The following is a 19,320-nucleotide window of genomic DNA, read 5'->3' as shown; positions in this document are numbered from 1 at the left end:
TTCACATACAGGATGAACACAAAAGGGGAAGTATGCACCTCTGACTGACCCCACAGCTCGTCAAGAACTAACGACTATACTCTGTACCCTAAGAAAAACACACCGATGCGGACTTCTTGGAATGGAGATCAGCTAAAAGGGCCACAATCAACCCCATCTTACAGAGTAAAGCCCAGAGATTTACCTGGTTCATCCTATCAAATGCAGACGTCAAGACCATAAAAGCTAGATGTAAAGATTCAGACCGGGCCACTGTATATTTATTAATAATTAGATGGAGATTAAAACACTGGTCTGAAGTCTATCTCCCCACTAGAAAGCCATATTGAACTTCGCTCAAAATATTTTCTTCTTCCCAGTCTCACAACCTATTTAATATTACCCTCCCCAAGACCTTAACCGTTGCTTCCAATAAGGATATTGGTCGAAAACATTGAGGGGTCTCTTTGTTCCCCTTCTTAAAACAATCACAGCTGTGGACCATGCAAGTAACAACACTTCCTGTGCAGCTGCATTCAAGACCTGCGTTAAAATTGGGGCCCAGACTTCTGTATGTGCTTTAAACAGATCTGGCAGTATTACTAGACTAGGCAAGAATGCCTTGTGGGACTTCATATAGGCTGAAGACCACTCATTTACCAACTGTGACAGGTGCATCGGGGGCTTTAACAGCCCCTCCCAACCCCCTGATTGTAAATACCCTCATAATGATTCACCACTGTTGTTCTGAGATGTGATGGCATAGGAGCGGGCCAGAGCCATCAGCAAAGCAAGGCCTACTAACTACTCTCCAAATAAGAGAGCTGCCCCATCTCACAAGCTTGACAGAGCGCCTCCCAGGCTGATTCCTGTAAGCTATGTTTGCACGTCATTTGAGCCTGCTTGTAAGCCCCTCTACAATCTTTGATCAAGTGACTGTCCTTCAAACACATACATGTTCCCATCTCGGTTCATTCTTCCACCCCCTCTCGCCTCAAATGGCACAAGTCACAAGTTTTGAACACCCCTGGGACCTCCCGGGGTGGTCTAACCTATTGCCCCATTCGTAAGTGATGACACTGGTGGGTTCGCTCCTCCTCAAGGGTTGCCTGATTCATCCGTCTGTACGTGATTGACCCTCCATCTCTCCTAAACCTTTTCAAATTTGGGACATCTTCAACTTCCATAGACAACTCTCTCTACCTCCATACATATATTCCTTCCTTCTAACACATGTCTCTCACGGTAGTACGCTCCCCTCCACACAGCCTGGCCAGGTGTATTTTTTTGCTACAACAAAGCCCAGTATGCAGAGCATTCGCTGCTTCCTTGGGATAACTACATCATTTGGTATGCCTATTATAATCAGTTGGGGTGTTTTGGGAATTGCTGTCCCCACCATGGCATCAAGGTCAGTGATAGTTGACAACCAGTACTTGCACACCTGGCAGCTCCAAATAGTATGGAGGAAAGTGTTCTCATCTGTGGCACACCAAAGGCACATTGGAGTCTCTACTCCCCTTTTTTGTGGAGACGTGACATGTTATAGGAAGATCTATGATGGATGTTGAACTAGATCAGGCATATCCGAGCTTTAATGGTAGCTTTCCTATGGTGCATCAAGGCCGCCTTCTAGGTTTGCCACAGTAGCCTCCCACTTTTCTCGGAATTTCATTAATTTATGTGTTTTATTTGCAAAAGTATGGTATTGCTGTGAAAAGCGCCTTAGGTAATCACGCCTCCAAGGTCCTAGCTTTCTAGCGTGGTATGTTCAGGAGTATCAAGTTCCAGGATCCGGTCTTTCCTCACAGCGTGCATCAGTTGCAAATACCTAAACCAGCATTTGCAATGCAATTGGTCTCACCTTTGGGACTTTGTATGTATTTAGCTATGCAGCACATTAACCTGGGTGCTGAAACACCTACTGTTCTTTAACATGGAGGGAAAATAGGCACCAAACTGCACGACATGCCAGGTATGGGAACACATGGAGCAAAATACTGCCTTTCTGTGGGAAATTGTATAGTCCAAAGCTGTTTTTAATATAAAATCAAGGCCTTTGGTGGTCATATCACTGAATATACAAGATTTGAAAAAAATATTGTCTACGGGTGCTCATGGAAGACTATTTTTATGGACTGGAATCTAGAGAATGCTAAAGTAATTCTGGTATTTTACTGACCTCTGCTGGTCGTTTTCTATCAAGAAAGTTCAATAGAGACAGTTGACAGAAGAATTAAAAAAACAGAAAGTCCGTAAGCAGAAAGCAATTCTGGTATCTTACTGACCTCTGCTGGTCGTTTTCTATCAAGAAAGTTAAATAGCGGAACTTGAACAGAAGAAAAAGTCCCTAAGCTGAAGCAGACAGGTCCTAGGGCTAATCACAGGAGTCCACAGAGTACATACACATATACATATTTACTTAAGTATATACAAGAGGTCTCGCATGCTGGTCCTAAAATCTTTCAGTCTTGGTCAGGGTGTATTCTTGTTGTAATACCTCAAACGATCTAAAACTCTCCTCCTCCCAATACATCTCCCAATGTTGCAATCCCTGCCTGCTCCCATTTATCGAACCCTGTAAGTTTGTCCTCTTTGGTCAGCATTGCACCCTTCCATAGGCGAGCTTACCCTTCCAAACCATGATACCTGTATCATTGTCTCAGGCCCTCAGGTGGGTCCGGGTCGGCTCAGCCAGCTGTTTACTGTCTTTTTTTCCCGTCACTGTAATGAACCTGGGTCACCGCTGAACTGGCCGCTCTCTTTCCTATATGTGGGTTCATTATATGGGCTGTGTCCCCAGTTAATTATGTAGAGCATTGTAGCCCTGTGGTATGCTCTCATTTTGGGGAGTTCAAGGCCTTTGTCGTAGACTGACCTATGTAAGGTCTTTAGGACTATTCTTAGGGTGACTCGTCCCAGAGCAGTGCAAGGAGCATCTTATTCAGTTTGTCAATATATATATCTGGAATTTTATATGGGGTGTTTTGCTGTCCGTAGAGCAGCTTGGTCAAGGTGATCATTTTATAAAGGGCAACCCTGCTCATGATCGTCAGGGGGAATTCATGCCATAATTCCACACCTTCACGGAAATATTCCAGCATTCTGTCCAGGTTCAGGTCCAGAAACTGCTCTGGGTCTGTTGTCCTGTTGATACCTATATGTTGTCAGTCAGAAGTCCCCTGTCACACCCCCAGGCCCCCCCCCCAGTTGGTAGATCATGGATTACTCTTTATTATTTTTATATCCGGAGTGGGTCTTGAAGGTACAGAACGCCAACAGTTCTGAGTCTGTTAGGTATGCAAAGATGTTGGTGTATAGCACTAGTTTTTCCAGGTGTTCCAATATTTGGGGACAGCCCAAAATGTCCGGCCTGCAAAGAACCCAGCAGGCCAACGGCTCTAGTCACAGGGCAAACAGGAGGGGCAACAGCGTGCATCAATCTTGGTCCTCTTCCTAAGGCAAGTGTTTCCGAGGCCGCTGCGTTCAGCCTCATCGCCACAGTGTGTGCTTTGTAGAAGAGGGCCACTTGCTTGCTTGTCCCTTTGGCAGAAATTGTGAAATCTACATCCCCCCCCCCCCCCCTTATCCTTTTCGGTTTTTGGTAGTTGAATTGGTGCCACACTAAGAATAACGACTAAACTTATTAAACCAATCAGTGCACCGGCATATGGTTATCTGATAAGACTCTTGCATTGAAATGCGAAAATTCATACGTCAGAGAGCTCAACTTAAAATGAAACTTACCACCTTGTTATTTTTTCTCCAGGTTTAAACCATATTTAAATACCTCAAATCGGTCTCTCCTGCAGGAAACTCAAAAATATTTTCGGATTGAAAGTGTGAAATGTAACAATATAAGAGGGGATGCCACTTTGTTCAGTCCCTTCTCATTATTTTAGTTCTTTGCGATGTGGAACCACTTTAAAGGCTTTACAACAGTTTGAAATTCATCAATATACTTTTAAGCTCTGCAAAAGAGTGTATTATCAGCATTCACTAACCTGCTTCTCTAAAATAAAATAGTCTGTGAATGCTCACTTTGTCATATAACTTATTAGAACAAAAACAAATCTGCTTGTACCTTTTTATCAGGATGAACTACTTTGGAACAGCTCTAAAAAACTAAAAAACAAAAAACATTTTAAGACCTCTATTCCGTACTTGTGGGATACGTTCCCTCATGTACAGGCGGAGCCACGCCCCCTGCGAGGCCACGCCCACTAACTTCTAGCACAAATGTGTCGACCCCCCCAGCGCAGCGGACGAGCGCAGCGGGAGCGCCGTCTGCGCGCCGAAGGCCCGCCTAGGGCAAGCCCGTCTGCGCCCGTCCGCGCACGACCGGGCCTAGGGCCAGACCCCCTGGCTCCCAGTGCCTCCGCTAAAACCACATACTCTCGTCGTGACCTCTTAAGCCTCAGACCTTCTACCGCCCCCTCATGCAGATATATCCATGATATGAATGGACCCTTTGTCAGCTGCACGAACTGCCAGCCAGCCCAGCTTCAAATCTCGACACGAGTACCGAAGCCTGCAAACCTCAAACTTGCCTCACTGAACTGTCGCTCTCTCCCTAAACATGCGACACCAATCCACCACCTAATAGAAGACTACGAGATTGATATTCTCTTCTTAACGGAAACGTGGCTCACCCCACACTCTGACTCGGACATAGTGTCAGCCACACCTCAGGGATTCCTCATCCAGTCCCTTCCTCGACCACTAGGCAGAGGGGGAGGCATCGCTATTATCTACCGAGACTCTTTCATCTGTAACTCCAGCGACGCACAAATCCCAGACTCGGAAAGCCTTCAATTCTCAATCAAACTTGACCCTACGAACTCCCTTTCAGGGATTCTAGTCTACCGTCCCCCCGGCCACCCCGGCTCCTTTCCTAATGCCCTCCTAGACATGGTAGCAACACAGGCTCACTCCGTCACGAACTTCATCTTAGTGGGAGACCTGAACATCCACTTTGAAGACACTTCAGATTCTGGAGTAGTCGACCTGATCTCTGAACTAGCGGCCTCGGACCTTCGTCTCATTAACTCAGGAGCCACCCACATCAAAGGCCACCTGCTGGACCCAGTGTTCACCAGCACCCCCGCGATGCAAGAAATAGACTCCATCCCCCTTCCCTGGACGGACCACTTCTTGGTCCTATTCCAACTTCCAGGACCCCTCAAGAAACCTCAGAAACCTCCCTCCTTCACTAAAGGCAGGACTTGGTCCAAACTACCTATTGAAGAATGGGCCAACACCCTGATATCTACCACCCCGATTCACGACGACATCCCGGACAACGCCGATAGTAACTTCAGAAATTGGATTACGACCTCCCTTGATTCTGTGCTCCCACTCAGAATGCGCGAAGATAAGACCAACAACACCGCCTCTGCCCCATGGTACACCCCAGAACTTCGCCAGCTCCGCAAAAACTGTAAAAGAGCCGAACGGCTTTGGAGAAAAGACTGGCACAATGCCAGCAAAGAGGCATACCACTCCTCAGTCAAAACCTATAAAACTGCAATCAAGCTCTCCAAAGCCTCTCACTATGACACCCGGATAAAGGAAGCCTCTAATTCCTCTAGGGAATCCTATCTCATTGTGAAGGAGCTTCTGAAAGTTCCCGTCTCTTCCTCGCCCACCACCCCTCAGGTAGACAGAAGTAATGACCTAGCCTCATACTTCAACAACAAAATCGCCCGCATCCTCACATCCCTCCCTCCCCCCAGCTCCCCTTCCCGCAGAAACACCTTTCAGCCCCCCGATCAGACGGGAATACGTCCCCAACTTGAGACATTCAAGCCGGTAACGTCTAACGAGGTGGAAACGACCCTGAATAAAATAAAAAGTGGATCTCCTCTAGACCCTGCACCTCTGAGATTCCTCAAAAACGTGGCCCCCGCTATCACCCCCACAATCACGGAGCTTATCAACTGCTCACTTGCTCAAGGATCAGTCCCCCACAGCTGGAAAAATGCAGTGGTGAAGGCACTCCTTAAAAAACCTCAGCTCGACCCAACTGATATGGCAAACTACCGGCCCATATCACTCCTCCCGGGGATTAGCAAGATCACCGAGAAACTGGTGAATAGTCAACTCTCCCGATTTCTCGAGACTAATAACATCCTGCGGCAATCCCAAACCGGGTTCCGGCCGGGACACGGTACAGACACCGCCCTGCTTGCCGTCATCGAGGAAGCAAGGCGCATTCTAGACTCAGGGGGATCAGTGGCAGTGATCCTCCTGGATCTGAGTGCCGCCTTCGACACGGTCAATCACCGTGTCCTTCTGCATCGATTGGCGACAGCAGGGCTCACCGGGATGGCACTCAGATGGATAGAGTCCTTTCTCACCGGACGCACGTTCCAGGTCTGGGACGGCGAATTCCACTCGTCCACACTTCCACTCACCAGCGGGGTTCCTCAGGGCTCCTCCCTGAGCCCCACACTTTTCAATGTGTACATGGCCCCCTTGGAAGATGTGGTAACACCATTCGGGATAAAAATCGTGAGTTACGCTGACGACACACAATTGGTCGTCTCCCTCTCCCAACTTGACGACCACCCAGACAAATTACCAAACTGTCTCACCGAAATTCACGGGTGGATGTGTGAATCGTCATTGAAACTCAACGGTTCCAAAACCGAGGTGATGCTCATGGGCAAACAATGGGCTACCATCCCCCCGGCAATATGGCCAGACGTGTTCGGGGAAATCCCCACCCCGAAACACGAAATCAAGACCCTCGGAGTCTGGCTAGAACCCGACCTCTCAATGAAGACCCAAGCGGCCAAAACCGCCGGAACCTGTCTTGGGCTTCTGCGAACTATTCGTAAAATTCTCCCCCTCCTACCGCCCGTGTCCAGGAAACTACTAGTACAGGGCCTCATATTGTCACGGCTAGACTACAGCAATTTGGTCTACCTAGGTGCACCGGAAGCCACCTTAGCTAGACTGCAAAGAACCCAGAACGCTGCAGCTCGCCTAATCATGAGTGTACCTCCATTAAGGCGCTGCACTGGCTGCCAGTCCGCCAAAGGGTGGAGTTTAAGGCCATGTGCACGGCCCATAAACTAATCAACGGATCGGGACCTGCGATTCTCAGCGGTCTGGTCACCCCCTACATTGCACCAAGGGCCCTACGGTCTGAGAACGAGCACCTGGCCAACATCCCTAAATTCAAGAGAACACGTACTGGAGGCCGACGCTTCTCTGTCAAAGCGTCCGCTGGTTGGAACTCTCTCCCACGCTCCCTCAGACTGGAGCCCAACCACCTGACATTCAGGAAAAAACTTAAAACCCTTTTGTTCCCTAAATAAACCCTTCACCTCTCTCCCCCTCAGTAGGACTCAATGTTAACAGCGCGGGGATGCCCTCGGGTCACCAGGCGCTATACAAATTGCTAAATAAATAAATAAATAAATAAATCTAATTAATGGGTGATTGCAAGAACAGAAGTGTGTAACAAAGGCCTCTAATCTCTGATAGTGTGTTTGGGATGCTCTCTGAAAACACGCCCCCAGCACCTAAAAAAAAAGTAAGAAAATGTTTCTGAAATAGATAAATGAACATGACGTTTTGTTTTCCCTCCTTGCTGATTTGGTTATATTTACCCAAAGGGATATTAGAGTTAGTGGTTTCTATTTCTCAGCCCTTACACCATCCTCCAGACGAGCTCAACTGCCGAGGTCTATGGCAGATCTTAAAAAAAAGCCTCTCACTTGGGAAATAAGGAACTTGCTTTTTCTCTAGACTGCTCTCCTTTCTGCTCATAGTGCTCACTGAATTAAAGTGCCTTTTCTCCATCTCAGCACTTTCACACCAATTGCTCCCTCTGGTCAGTCTGTTGAGGAGCCACAGAGTCAATTTGCACTGACTCCCCCTCTCTTGTGTCTGATGGCCATCGACTTGCTACATTGAAACAGGGATATTTGTTGACAAAGCCTTCCACACAACAACACAACACCCCTCATTTACTTGGACACTCATTTGAAAAAATAATGAAGGTTTGCCAATATGGCTTTTACTTATTCCGTGTCTTCATCCTATGGATGTCCTGTTTTATAAAGCAAAGAAGGCCAGTACCATCTCAGTCTGCAACTTGCAAAATATTTATAGTTTGCTTTCACTTCGCAACAAACTGTATTAGAGCATTGCAAGGTTGAGCTATCCATGGTATAGGTAAGGTACTCTCGGCAATACAAAGTCCTGATACACAACCTCTGCCTCTCTCTTTCCCCTGCTTCTCCAAAAAAGATGGATTGGGCAAGGGAAAGCGAAAGCAGAGGTTGTGCAATGGGGCACAAAAGAGCATCATTCCCCTCTACCTCCTGTTGTAGCTCACAGTGTTACTGTAGTCTTGGAAGGAGGGATGGGGGGATTCTGCTCAACTTCTGGGTCTCCCTGGGTCAGTTGAACGAGGAAAAACCGCTTAGCCAAGCCCAGGGAAAATTACAGGCTGACTTCACCCTTCTTTCACAGCTATTGCTGTTTTAACCGTTGATTAATCACAGCAACAGTGAAACAAAGGCTTTAGATCCGCGGCAATCAACTTAGTCTCCATTAGCCCTTTTATTTTTTTAATTGAGACATTCTATTGTCATGGAGCAGAATACTGTAATAGCCTCATTGCCCACCATAGCGGGCTATACCAGCTGTTAAAAGCCAACTCTATTATTAAAATCCCTCGCCTTGAGCTGGGGGTCTTTAAACGCTGGAGCAGGTCTTAAATTGCCTGTATAGCCTACCAAGACAGGCTATAAAACATGAGGAAGGTCTAAGAAGCTCAGCTAGAATTTAGCATGTTGAGAATTTTCAGAACACGCATAGTATGGATACTTGGCCAAGAGGCTTATCTCCAGTCTGGATCACTTTCACTAGAAAAATGTATCATAGAAAATGCACTTGTATATGGAAATACATGTTATATGACTGTTAGATTTATCATTTTCAAAATGAAGGTTTTTCTTAGCATTATAATGCACAAAATGTGTTTTCCTCTGCAAGAATGCACGCTACTTAGCATTGCTAAAATTTACATATTCTGCATGAGCAAATGCTATTAATCATTGCCTTAATGTTAATGCAGGCTTTTATATCTAGGCTGGCAGTCATTAGGCATATAAAGAAAAAAACATTTGTCACATGTTTTGGACCTCTGATGTACTCCTACTAAGGAATTCCTAAATTCCCTTTATGGGCCCTAGTACTGTTGTTGTTTTTAATTGACTTTAGTTAGAACCTCATAATGTCTCCCACTTATGATTATTGTATCTAAAATGCTATATATTTGTATGAAAAATCTGTCTGTGCAACAGAAAACACATACTCTTGCAATGAGGGTGCATAAATGAAAGTTATTGACGACATATTATTGGATTCAAAACTTCAGTAAACATTGTGAACTAAAGGTTTTATGATCAGAAAATTGAACCTGAAATCGACGCCACTGGAGGCCATATAATTTTTTTATAACGAACAATTTATTGATTTTAAAAAGAAAACAAGTTGGAGCACACAGGACCATCGTTTTTTTTCTCTCCATATTCCTACATGCATTTGACACATTGCAATTATTATAACAAGCCATTGTACTTCCACCACTTCCTTCAAACCTTCTGAAGTGTGTGGTCAGTCTCTCATGACATATATAAATGCTTCTTGTTTTGCACACTAATACATGCTGACCGCCATTCTGCTAGGTTCAGAGGTGCTGTATCCTTCCATAGTTTTGCAGTGGGCCATATCTTAATGTTTTAAATTAGAATGCCAAAATTTGTGAACCATCGTGTCAGGTAGTAGAGCACTGAGCAACAGCATGAATATAGTCTCCTCGTCTACAGCAACCAAAATGTCTATTTGTATTCAGCTCTCATCCTTATTGGAAATTCTCAGGGATGATTATAAAAATAGTGTAAGTCCATATGTAAGTTCCCCAGAATAAGAATAATGACTACCTTAGATAGAGCGCCAATGGGCATTTATGCACATACACGTATATAAATACCAATAAATGACTAATGTGGAAAATATGCAGTGATTACTATTGATAACGTAAGCATTCAATTTTATACTTTCAGAAAGAGGCACAATCTATAAACACATGACCAAGTGGGCAATCATGTAGCGGGTGTTAAGTAAGGTGAGGAAGATAGTATCCAACAAAATCACTCCATCTCTGTTTCACTCATAACATCAAACCCGCGTGAGGGTTTAGATATGAAATAATGATTAACCAGAGTATTCTGTGAATAAGTTCTTACAAGTGGATTCCTAATAAAAACCTCAAAGAAGGGGGGAGGAGCTTAGCGCGCGTCCAAGATGGTCGCATGAGCACAGGGCTCCCGAGACCCTCGCCGCCTCCCGCATCTATCCTGTCACAGATCCGGATACAGACGACGGGTCTTTATGGATATCACCCTGCTGACATAGAAGCTCTTTTCAGAAATCGATTTGGCTGCCGGGAACTGGACTTACTCCACTTCGAAACTTTGCGGCCTACACAGATGAGCAGCCCGGGACCTGAGTCCCCGAGATACCCAGGTGGCAATTGAACAACAACGGCCAGTGAAAGTCGACCAGTGCCCCTGAAGTACTTTCGGTTTCGTTTTTGGTCTTCGTCTATCGTAACCTGCTGCCGTTTGACTTTGCTGGCCCATGGTCCACCACCGGTCGAACGCTTGACCTCTGCCCCTCGTCTCTGGACTCTACAAGTCAGCTTTGTGAGGAGCCATTCAAACCAGGTCCCAAAGGCCACTCCGGGACGCGTCGCTCAATATGGCGAGCAAGCCAGACAGCGAGAAGCGGACCACCAAGGTTACGCACCGAGGGGGTGCCACCCAATCCAACATTATGGACCGCTACACCCGTCCAAAAGGGTCCCCCAGTGGTGTTGGTAAAGCTCTGGACAAGACCGGGGATGGCTCCCCTGCGACTGAAGAACTGACATTGCGAGATGTCATGGGCGCCATTGCAAGCATGAAGACATCCATGGGCCAGCAGTATGAAACATTGGCTTCAAAGATTGACACGGTAGCTATCGATGTCAACTTGATCAGGACTGATTTGGCGAAGACCAACGAGCGGGTCAATACTCTAGATATTAAGACCGCCAGTCTCACGACCGACGTGTCCGATCTCCAGACAGAAGTTCGTAATCTGCGGTCCTCTAATGACTTGTTCGCCCGTCGGCTGGATGACTTCGAAAGTCGGGCTAGGCGCAACAATGTGCGTATCATTGGGGTTCCGGAGAAGCCCACTAAATTAACGACGGATCTCCTTGTAGAAGACCTAATACTGAACCATCTGGCCCCAAGGGCCTCAGTAACTTTTTTGCAGTGGAGCGCGCTCACAGAGTCCCAGGTGGGAAACCTAAACCGGGCGCCCCTCCACGGCCCATCATAGCCAGGATTTTCAATTTTAGGGACAGGGACGCTATCCTGCAGGCATCGCGGGCCAACGGCCCCACAAAATTCGAGAATGTGACCATCGGTTTCTACCCGTATTTCACACAGACTGTACAAAAACAGCGGATGGGTTTCATGGGGGTGAAACGGCGACTTAGGGACATGGGCTTGAAATATGCTATGCTCTTCCCTGCCCGACTACGCATTGAATATAAGGAACGTGCGCTCTTCTTTGACCGACCCGAGGTCGTCAGTGACTGGCTTGATACTCTACCAACGCATCGAAATCACTCGGAACAATCGGGGGGCGCTGACGGTGGCCCATCGGAGCAGGAAGAGTGAGTGCTGCCAGGCATGCGTGCTCTATAGACATTGCAGCAGTGGTTCAATGACTTTCTGTGTTTGTATGTATATTGGTAAATACCCAGAGGCGGTGGGGAATCGGGACTCTTCCTCCTTCTGGGTTTTTTTTCTCTTTTTGTAGATTAGTTTCACACTTGGGCGACAGGCACACTGCAAGTTGGGGTGGCTTTTTAATCTAACGCAGGGGTGCAGGGTGGGGGGGTGTTTGGGGAATTTCTTTGGGGGTGGTGGGGGGACTTTGTTTCACATTCGTTTGTTTCGAGGCTATGTACTACTGCATATTTTGACTTTGGTGTCTGTCTCGTTATGGGGGGATCTGTTTTCATTTTTGGGATGGGGTAGGGGGTTGAGGGTGCTAAGTTGGAATGTTAACAGTCTGGGAGACAGGATAAAGTGGGGGATAGTATTGCAGTATTTGAAACGTCTTTCCCCTGATGTAGTGTTGTTACAGTAAACGCATTTGATAGGGAACACATGCCATGCAATGAATAGGCGAGGCTATCGTCTGGTAGCGCACTCTGGATTCACTACTAGGTCGAGGGGGGCTGGCGTTTTAGTCAGGAACTCCCTCCCCCTGGAAATAGACGATACTATACTCGACGATGGGGGACGATATGCAGCCATTACGGGCAGGTGGGCGGGGAAGACTATCTCCATACTCTCTGTTTATGTCCTGCCAGGTTTACAAACTACAACGTTTTCTGATTTGGAAAAAGTGGTGTTGGGGCTCCCCGAAGGTATTTTGGTAGTGAGTGGTGACTTTAATTCTGTTGTCTGTGGTAGGGTGGACCGCAGCCCCCCCGGGGATCTTGCGAGATCACATTCTTGGCTGGGTAACTTCCTGGAGACACTGGATCTGGTGGACTGTTGGAGGCTGCTGCACCCCGGACAGGCACAATACACTTTTCATTCGGGCGCACACGGGAGTCTTTCTAGGCTTGATTATGTCCTGGTACCGGCATGCAGGCCGTTTCGGTGAGAGAAATTAGACACCTAGCCAGGGGTATCTCATACCACTCCCCACTTTGGCTCTCTATTGATATACAGCTGGGAGCGGAGGGTCGAGTTGCTCCGATTAATCCCTGGCACCTTCGCAAACCCAAAACTAGGGCTGGTGTGGTACAGTCTATGGACCATTATTTTGCTGACCATGTTGGGTCAGTGTCTTCCTCCATTTTATTATGGGAGGCCTTCAAGACTGTAATCCGTGGCCAAACCCTGTCATTGATTGCTAGCGCAAAAGAAAAGTAAAAATGAGGAGGTTGTGCGACTGGAGACTGAAATTACTGGCTTGGAAGAAGAGCTGCTATCTGGTGTTACACAGGAGGGGTTGCACGTTTTACCCCTTAAACAGTTTGATTGTAGAGCATTGGTGACTGATGCGGCCAAGGCTATGAGTTGTGAGCAGCAGGGGCGTCTGTATGATGTTGGAGATAAAGCGGGGAAATTGATCGCCTGGTTGGATAAAAGGGAAAGACTGAATCGTGTTGTGCCTGTTATTGAGAGAGCGGATGGAGTGCGGGTTGTGGACCCTGTTGAGCTAGTGGAGGGTTTCGCACACCACTTCCAAAAGGTGTATGCGCTGGTCTCAGACACACCGGGGGAGGACTCGCACTTGTTACTTAGAGATATCTAACTGCCCAGCTTGTCTGATTCGGACAAAGAGCTTATGGAGGCGGAATTTTCCAACAATGAAAAAGCCCTTGCTATCCGCTCCATTCGCTCGGATAAAGCAACGGGCCCGAATGGCATCCCCATCGAACTGTATAAGTTGTGTCCCGACAAAATGGCGCCACACCTTCGTCAGATGTTTCTAGAATCGCGAGATGTCGGATCCCTTCCCCGAGATCAGAGACTGGCGTCCATTGTTGTTATTCATAAAGAAGGGAAACCCCGGGACCTATGTACTTCGTATAGACCGATATCACTCTTGAACACCGAACCTAAGATCTTGGCAAAACTTCTGGCAAACCGGCTGATTAAGGTGATCGGTGACCTGATACACCCGGATCAGTCCGGGTTTATTCTCCACTGCAACACCTCGCTCAACCTGCGTCGTCTTCATGGCGTCTTGGCGAGAGCGGAGTCACTGTGCGAGCAGACCATCTTGGTCTCCTTGGATGCCACGATGGCCTTCGATACGGTGGAATGGCCATATTTATGGGCGGCCCTCGTGAAATTGGGTTTTGGCCCCGGGTTCATCGGTTGGGTTAAACTCCTATATGAGGAACCGTTGGCTCAGGTGGTGGTTAACGGCAGGGTCTAGGGATCCTTTGTTCTTGGGAGGGGTACGCAACAAGGGTGCCCTCTATCTCCATTGCTCTTCGTGCTTGCCTTAGAACCCCTTGCTGCTTGGCTGCGGTGGGAACCGTCGCTTACAGGCATTAGGTGGTCCCCTGACTTCGAAGACCGCATATCGCAATAAGCAGACGACATCCTGCTATATCTTACTTCCCCTCGGAAGTCACTGGGGGTACTGTTTGATGTACTTAGCTCGTTCGGGAAGAACTCTGGTCTGGTGATTAATTGGGCTAAATCTTGTATTTATTCACTCACCGGAGAAGTACCCCCCTTGCCGCGTGTCTGCCCGATACCGATTTCACACACTGGTTTTAAGTATTTGGGGATCTTCATATCACTGGACCCTGCAACTCGGTATGAACGGAACCTGCTTCCCCCGCTTCTTCGGCTCAAATCTGACGTGACGGCGTGGTGCGGCCTACCGCTGTCCCCGGTCGGGAGGGCGGCTCTTTTCAAGATGATGTCTCTTCCCCGATTCCTGTATGCCGTCCAAAATACGCTTGATCTTGTGCCTGCCAGTTACTTCCGCGAGATTGAGAGCCTGCAGAGGAAGTTGATATGGGGGGGCGTCCTCACATTGCCCTAGCGAAGCTGACTTTGCCATGGTACGATGGGGGCATCGCGTTGCCTGACATTAAATGTTACTACTGGGCATCCCAATTAAGTGCAATTAATCATACAATGTACGGCCCCGTTCCTAATCCTGCATTTGAAATGGACAAATGGCAGCTGCTGGGAGGGACCTATGATAGAGCGCTATATTCCAGATCAACTGGGAGGAAATTGACTGGGCCCACCGGGGGGTCGCGGTACGGGTGTGGTGCATTGCAAACGCAGCTATAGGGTGGTCGGACATATTGACTAGAGCGACTCCGCTCTATGCTTTGGAGAGATTGGGCAGTCTTTTGACCACGAAAGGCTTCGAGAAGTGGGACCTCATTGGTATCAGCAGGGTCGGGGATTTTTGGGTCAAGATCAGGGTCAAGACTTTTGACGAGCTTAAATCTGAATACGCGCTCAGTGATAAGGAGCATTTTCGTTACATACAGATCCGTCATGCGCTTGGTTCGGTTTTCCCGGCCGGGACCGTTATCCCGGAGTCTTCCCCTCTCGAGGATAGAGTGCTTGATGGACACGTCCCGGATAGCACTATCTCCCTAATATATAAAAAACATATTAACGATCCCTCGGATTTGCTTTCGCAGCTTCGGGGTGCTTGGACTGGCGATGGACTGGAGTTGGACGATGAAGATTGGCAGGCTACGATATCTTCTCCTAAAGAGGTCGCGATTCCGGCCCGTCTCCGGCTGGTGCAATTAAAAATCCTGCACCGTATCTATATCACGGGTCCACGGCTGCTGCGTATGGGTTTTTCTGTGAATGGGTTGTGCAAGCGCGGATGTGGTTTGATTGCTACCTTCCTTCATATCATATGGGAATGCCCGGATGTTGTGGTGTTTTGGAATCGTGTGCATGCCGTCATGGAAGAAGTTACGGGAGTTTCGCTGTTGCCGGAGGCCAGACGCTGTTTACTGAATGTATGGGAACCTAACGATTATAACGTGGCACAGACGCAATGGGCTACCCTTGGTAATATGGTAGCTAAAAGGGACATACCTCAACTATGGGGATCCCAAAGAGCACCTCTGATTTCAGCCTGGAAAGAAAACATGGACTGGTGCATGTTTAGGGAAAAAACTGTGTACATCGCTCGTGGTATACCCAAGAAGTGGGGGAGAATATGGAACCAATGGAACCTATACCGAGGGGAGATTTGTACTCCTCCTCTGGCGGACGTCCCTGAAATACCTCTGTCCCCGTAACCGCACATTCCTTGTTTGGCACATACTTCTGCTGATGCTGTGTCCACCCGCTCCCGGCCCCCCCTTCCCGAGATTTCATCTCTATACATTGCACATATCATTTTCCGATTCGGCTTTCCCCCCCTGGGACAGACACCCACCATTTAGTTTCTTTTGCCTCGCTAGTTATTTTAGTTTATTTTTCATTGTTATTTATATACAGTAAAATGTGAAACCTTTAATTTATCCTGCTTACCACCACAGAACTTGTCAGAATAATATGCGGAATTGCTGCAGGACCCTCGGGTTGTTGGCTAAATAGCTGTGTAACGATGCAATCTTGGTTTTTCCGTTTCGTTTTAGCAACGGCCGGCCCCTGTGGTTGTAGGCCTGCAATTGTATTGCTTTTATCAAAATAAAGGTTTTAAAAAAAAAAAAGAACTCAAAGAACCGGCTCAATAAAGGGCCAGATGCCTTTTCAATTCTTCTTCGATATGGAGTTCAATGGTGACTTTAAACTGTAAAAGTAGAATTTAAGTATTTCTAACCTTCTTCAAATAAGTTCCTGGTTCCCACCACTTTCCATCACAAAGACGGAAAAATGAAAGCAAATTCTGATTCCTTTTGTGTATGTCCCTGAAATGAATTGCAAGACTGTAATGTAAACCAACATTCTGTATCGGACCAAGTGCTCCAGAATTCTCTTCTTAGAAGTGTGTGTATTGCTCACCACATACATTTTGCTTCATGGATACTTCGGAACATGCACAACATGATCTGTATTGCATGTAATATATTTTGAAATAGGTTTTACATCATTAGGTGGAATGCAGTATTGGAAGATTTGTTTGCTGTGCTTACAAGCCTTACACTGGTTATACATGTGAACCTCGATAACCACATAAGACTGGCCTCCCGGTTTGATTATACTTAATTCTGTTTGGATTACGAACAGTTTTCCATGCCCTCTATACACCCCTGGACCTTTTTACGGAATTTGCAAGAAGATTCTGGTTGTCTGATATTAATCTCTGCCCCCTGATATAACTCCGTAAACAATTGTTGTCCAGAGATTTTCATTTTTGATTTTGATTTTAGATTTTCATTTTTGGATCATTAGGAAAGTAATTTAGCTTGGATAGACATTGCTGATCTGGGCTGAATTTTTCTGGACGACATTTTTTAAAATGTCAGATGTGTTGCAGTGATGTAATATTTCAGAAACCAGGAGATCTATATACTTCATTTTTTGTGTCAAAACATTGATTTGGGGGGTCAGGTAGTCTTATAGGGACAGAAAATAGCTCCTCCGCGCAACCCTTCTGACTTTTTCAAAAATGGTGGCTATAATAGAGGAAGAAGAGACATCTATGTGAATGAAAAAAATAATGGTTTTTAATCCTTTTATGTGTACACCAAGCAATGTTTAGGATCTAAATATGAAAAAAACATAATGTTCATTGCTCCTGTTAGACACATTTTCATAGTTCACTTTGTTTCGGCAATCACTCGTGATACATTTGCGAAGTGTTGAACATTTGAGAAGAGCATATCGATAGGGACATCATCTTGTAGTACAGTTTTTGTACGTGTATGTGTAAGTTCTGTGGGTAGAGGCTTATAGAAACCTTGTAGGTTTTAGCACTCCATCAATATCCTTCCAACCAAATTCACACTGATCTTTAACTAAATAGGCATGATCCAAAACATTTACACACCTGATTAAGTAAACCCTTTTTTAATGTGTCTACGCACAGACTATGATGTTGTGGAAGGTCACTAGAGGATTGATCTACATCTTTAAAGTCACATTCTTCTGTCTCATCAAATTCTTTTTGAAAATTCACAGGTTCAGCAGTTAAAGCTCCAAGCTTTGTTCCAGTTTTGCTCATAGTGCCATTATGTGCCTTGATAAGAACACTGGATCCTTTGCGGACCAGGAAGTAGTACACAGCGAGGACGCCGAAGCAGAAACCACGGATAACCGCATCGCACTGCCGCGATTGAATGGAGCGCGGGCTATAATCCCGGAGATACAGATTCATTTTCTGTTGTGAAGGCGAGCCCAGATCCGCCGAGTATACACTCCTGTCCACGCCCCTCCACCGCCGGGAGCACTCACCGCACCTACTGTCTTCACAGATTTACTTCACCCGACAGGCAGTCATCGCACACATTCGTGGGATTCAGTCACCTGCACCATATGGTTGACTTCCCGGACATACCTATACGTCTTCTGGTTTCTACCTAAACTGAGAGACCTCGGTCCTGATGAGAACTCATTAATTCGTTTGAGTTCGAAACGCGTAGACTCTATAAGCCTAAAAAGATTATCTAAAACTGTGAAAAACATCAAACGGTTCTTAAAAAATACAAATGTTTTTGGGCTTTACTGTAATCCAATTGATTACATTGTTGAAATAATTCACATTGTTTCTTGTCGATGTGTCTGTATATATTGTGTATATAGTGTGGTGTTTAACTTTTTCCAATGTTTTTATTTTTGTAAAAATATATATTTGAATATATGCTATTTGTTGTTTATGTTGTACATAAGGTCTTAAAAAATGAACTTGGTAAAAATTTAATTCCTTTGAGGTAAAAATGACTAAATGAGTCTAATGAAAATAAAATAAATAAACAACACTTTTTGGTCAAAATAAACATTTGTTTCAACTCTGATGTTTAGCCAAAAGAAGGCAGGTAATTGATTGGCAGCACGTGCATCTTTTGTTGTTTATTATTGATAAGAACACTGGGCATCTCGGGGTCAAGTTTCATGTACAGAATATGAATCGGGATTAAGCATCTTTTCTCACCTGTTCCATAACATACCATAACTGACAATCCTTGCTTATGGGCATTGCAACAAACCTTAAGTAGCCCAATAATAATACCTGTGTCATTTGACAGTCAGTTACTCAATTTGAACTATTTCGAACATCCCGCTCAGGGTGGCACAACACGAAGGTCAGCTTCCTCCAATTTGCTGTTAAGTTCCTGAACAATATGGCCAGTAGCATTTGAATAGATCTCTGCAGGCATCAACCCCTCATTGACAATCATTCCTCTTGCAATAATTAGAAATTCAATGTTCAATGAACCATCAACAATGTGTTGGCAAGTTAACATATCCAACTTCATCTTGTTCCATATTGATGACCACAATTTATCAAGATGCACAGGTAAAGGTGTCACATTTTTGATGCAAGCAAGGTCATTTGTTCATCTTGTAGACAGCCTGAGTCTCACATTCTCTGACAGATAGTTCAAGATAACTGTCAAAGGCAATGTGCAGTTCTTGCAAGATGCACACTGACTTTGATATCAAAAGAACAGTGACCAACCTCTCCGAATTTTTGCATAGATGGAATCTTGACCATTCGCAATTGTGCCATAGTCCACAACAACCGCAGTTTTCAATGAGGACACCTTCACAAATTGAAATTCTTCAGGTAAAAGTT

The 19,320-nt window shown here is 46.0% G+C and overlaps 1 protein-coding gene across 2 annotated transcripts in view; it reads left to right on the top strand.

Annotated features, from left to right (window-relative positions):
• GUK1 (guanylate kinase 1) overlaps window positions 1-17,871 on the top strand; it is a 199,188-nt gene extending 181,317 nt beyond the window's left edge. Inside the window, exon 8 of one of the 2 annotated variants that reach the window (XM_086941108.1) lies at window positions 17,706-17,871. In XM_086941108.1, coding sequence (XP_086797234.1) covers window positions 17,706-17,750 — 45 coding nt within the window. In that variant the 3' untranslated portion in view covers window positions 17,751-17,871. The remainder of the gene's footprint in view (window positions 1-17,705) is intronic. The other variant, XM_086941111.1, reaches the window with a different exon arrangement.
• Window positions 17,872-19,320: the final 1,449 nt, after the last annotated feature.

Source organism: Lissotriton vulgaris, chromosome 10 (assembly GCF_964263255.1).
Source record: "Lissotriton vulgaris chromosome 10, aLisVul1.2, whole genome shotgun sequence".
NCBI lineage: Eukaryota > Metazoa > Chordata > Amphibia > Caudata > Salamandridae > Lissotriton > Lissotriton vulgaris.
The sequence above is the reverse complement of the archived record's forward strand: the minus strand, read 5'-3'. Positions and strand labels throughout refer to the sequence as shown.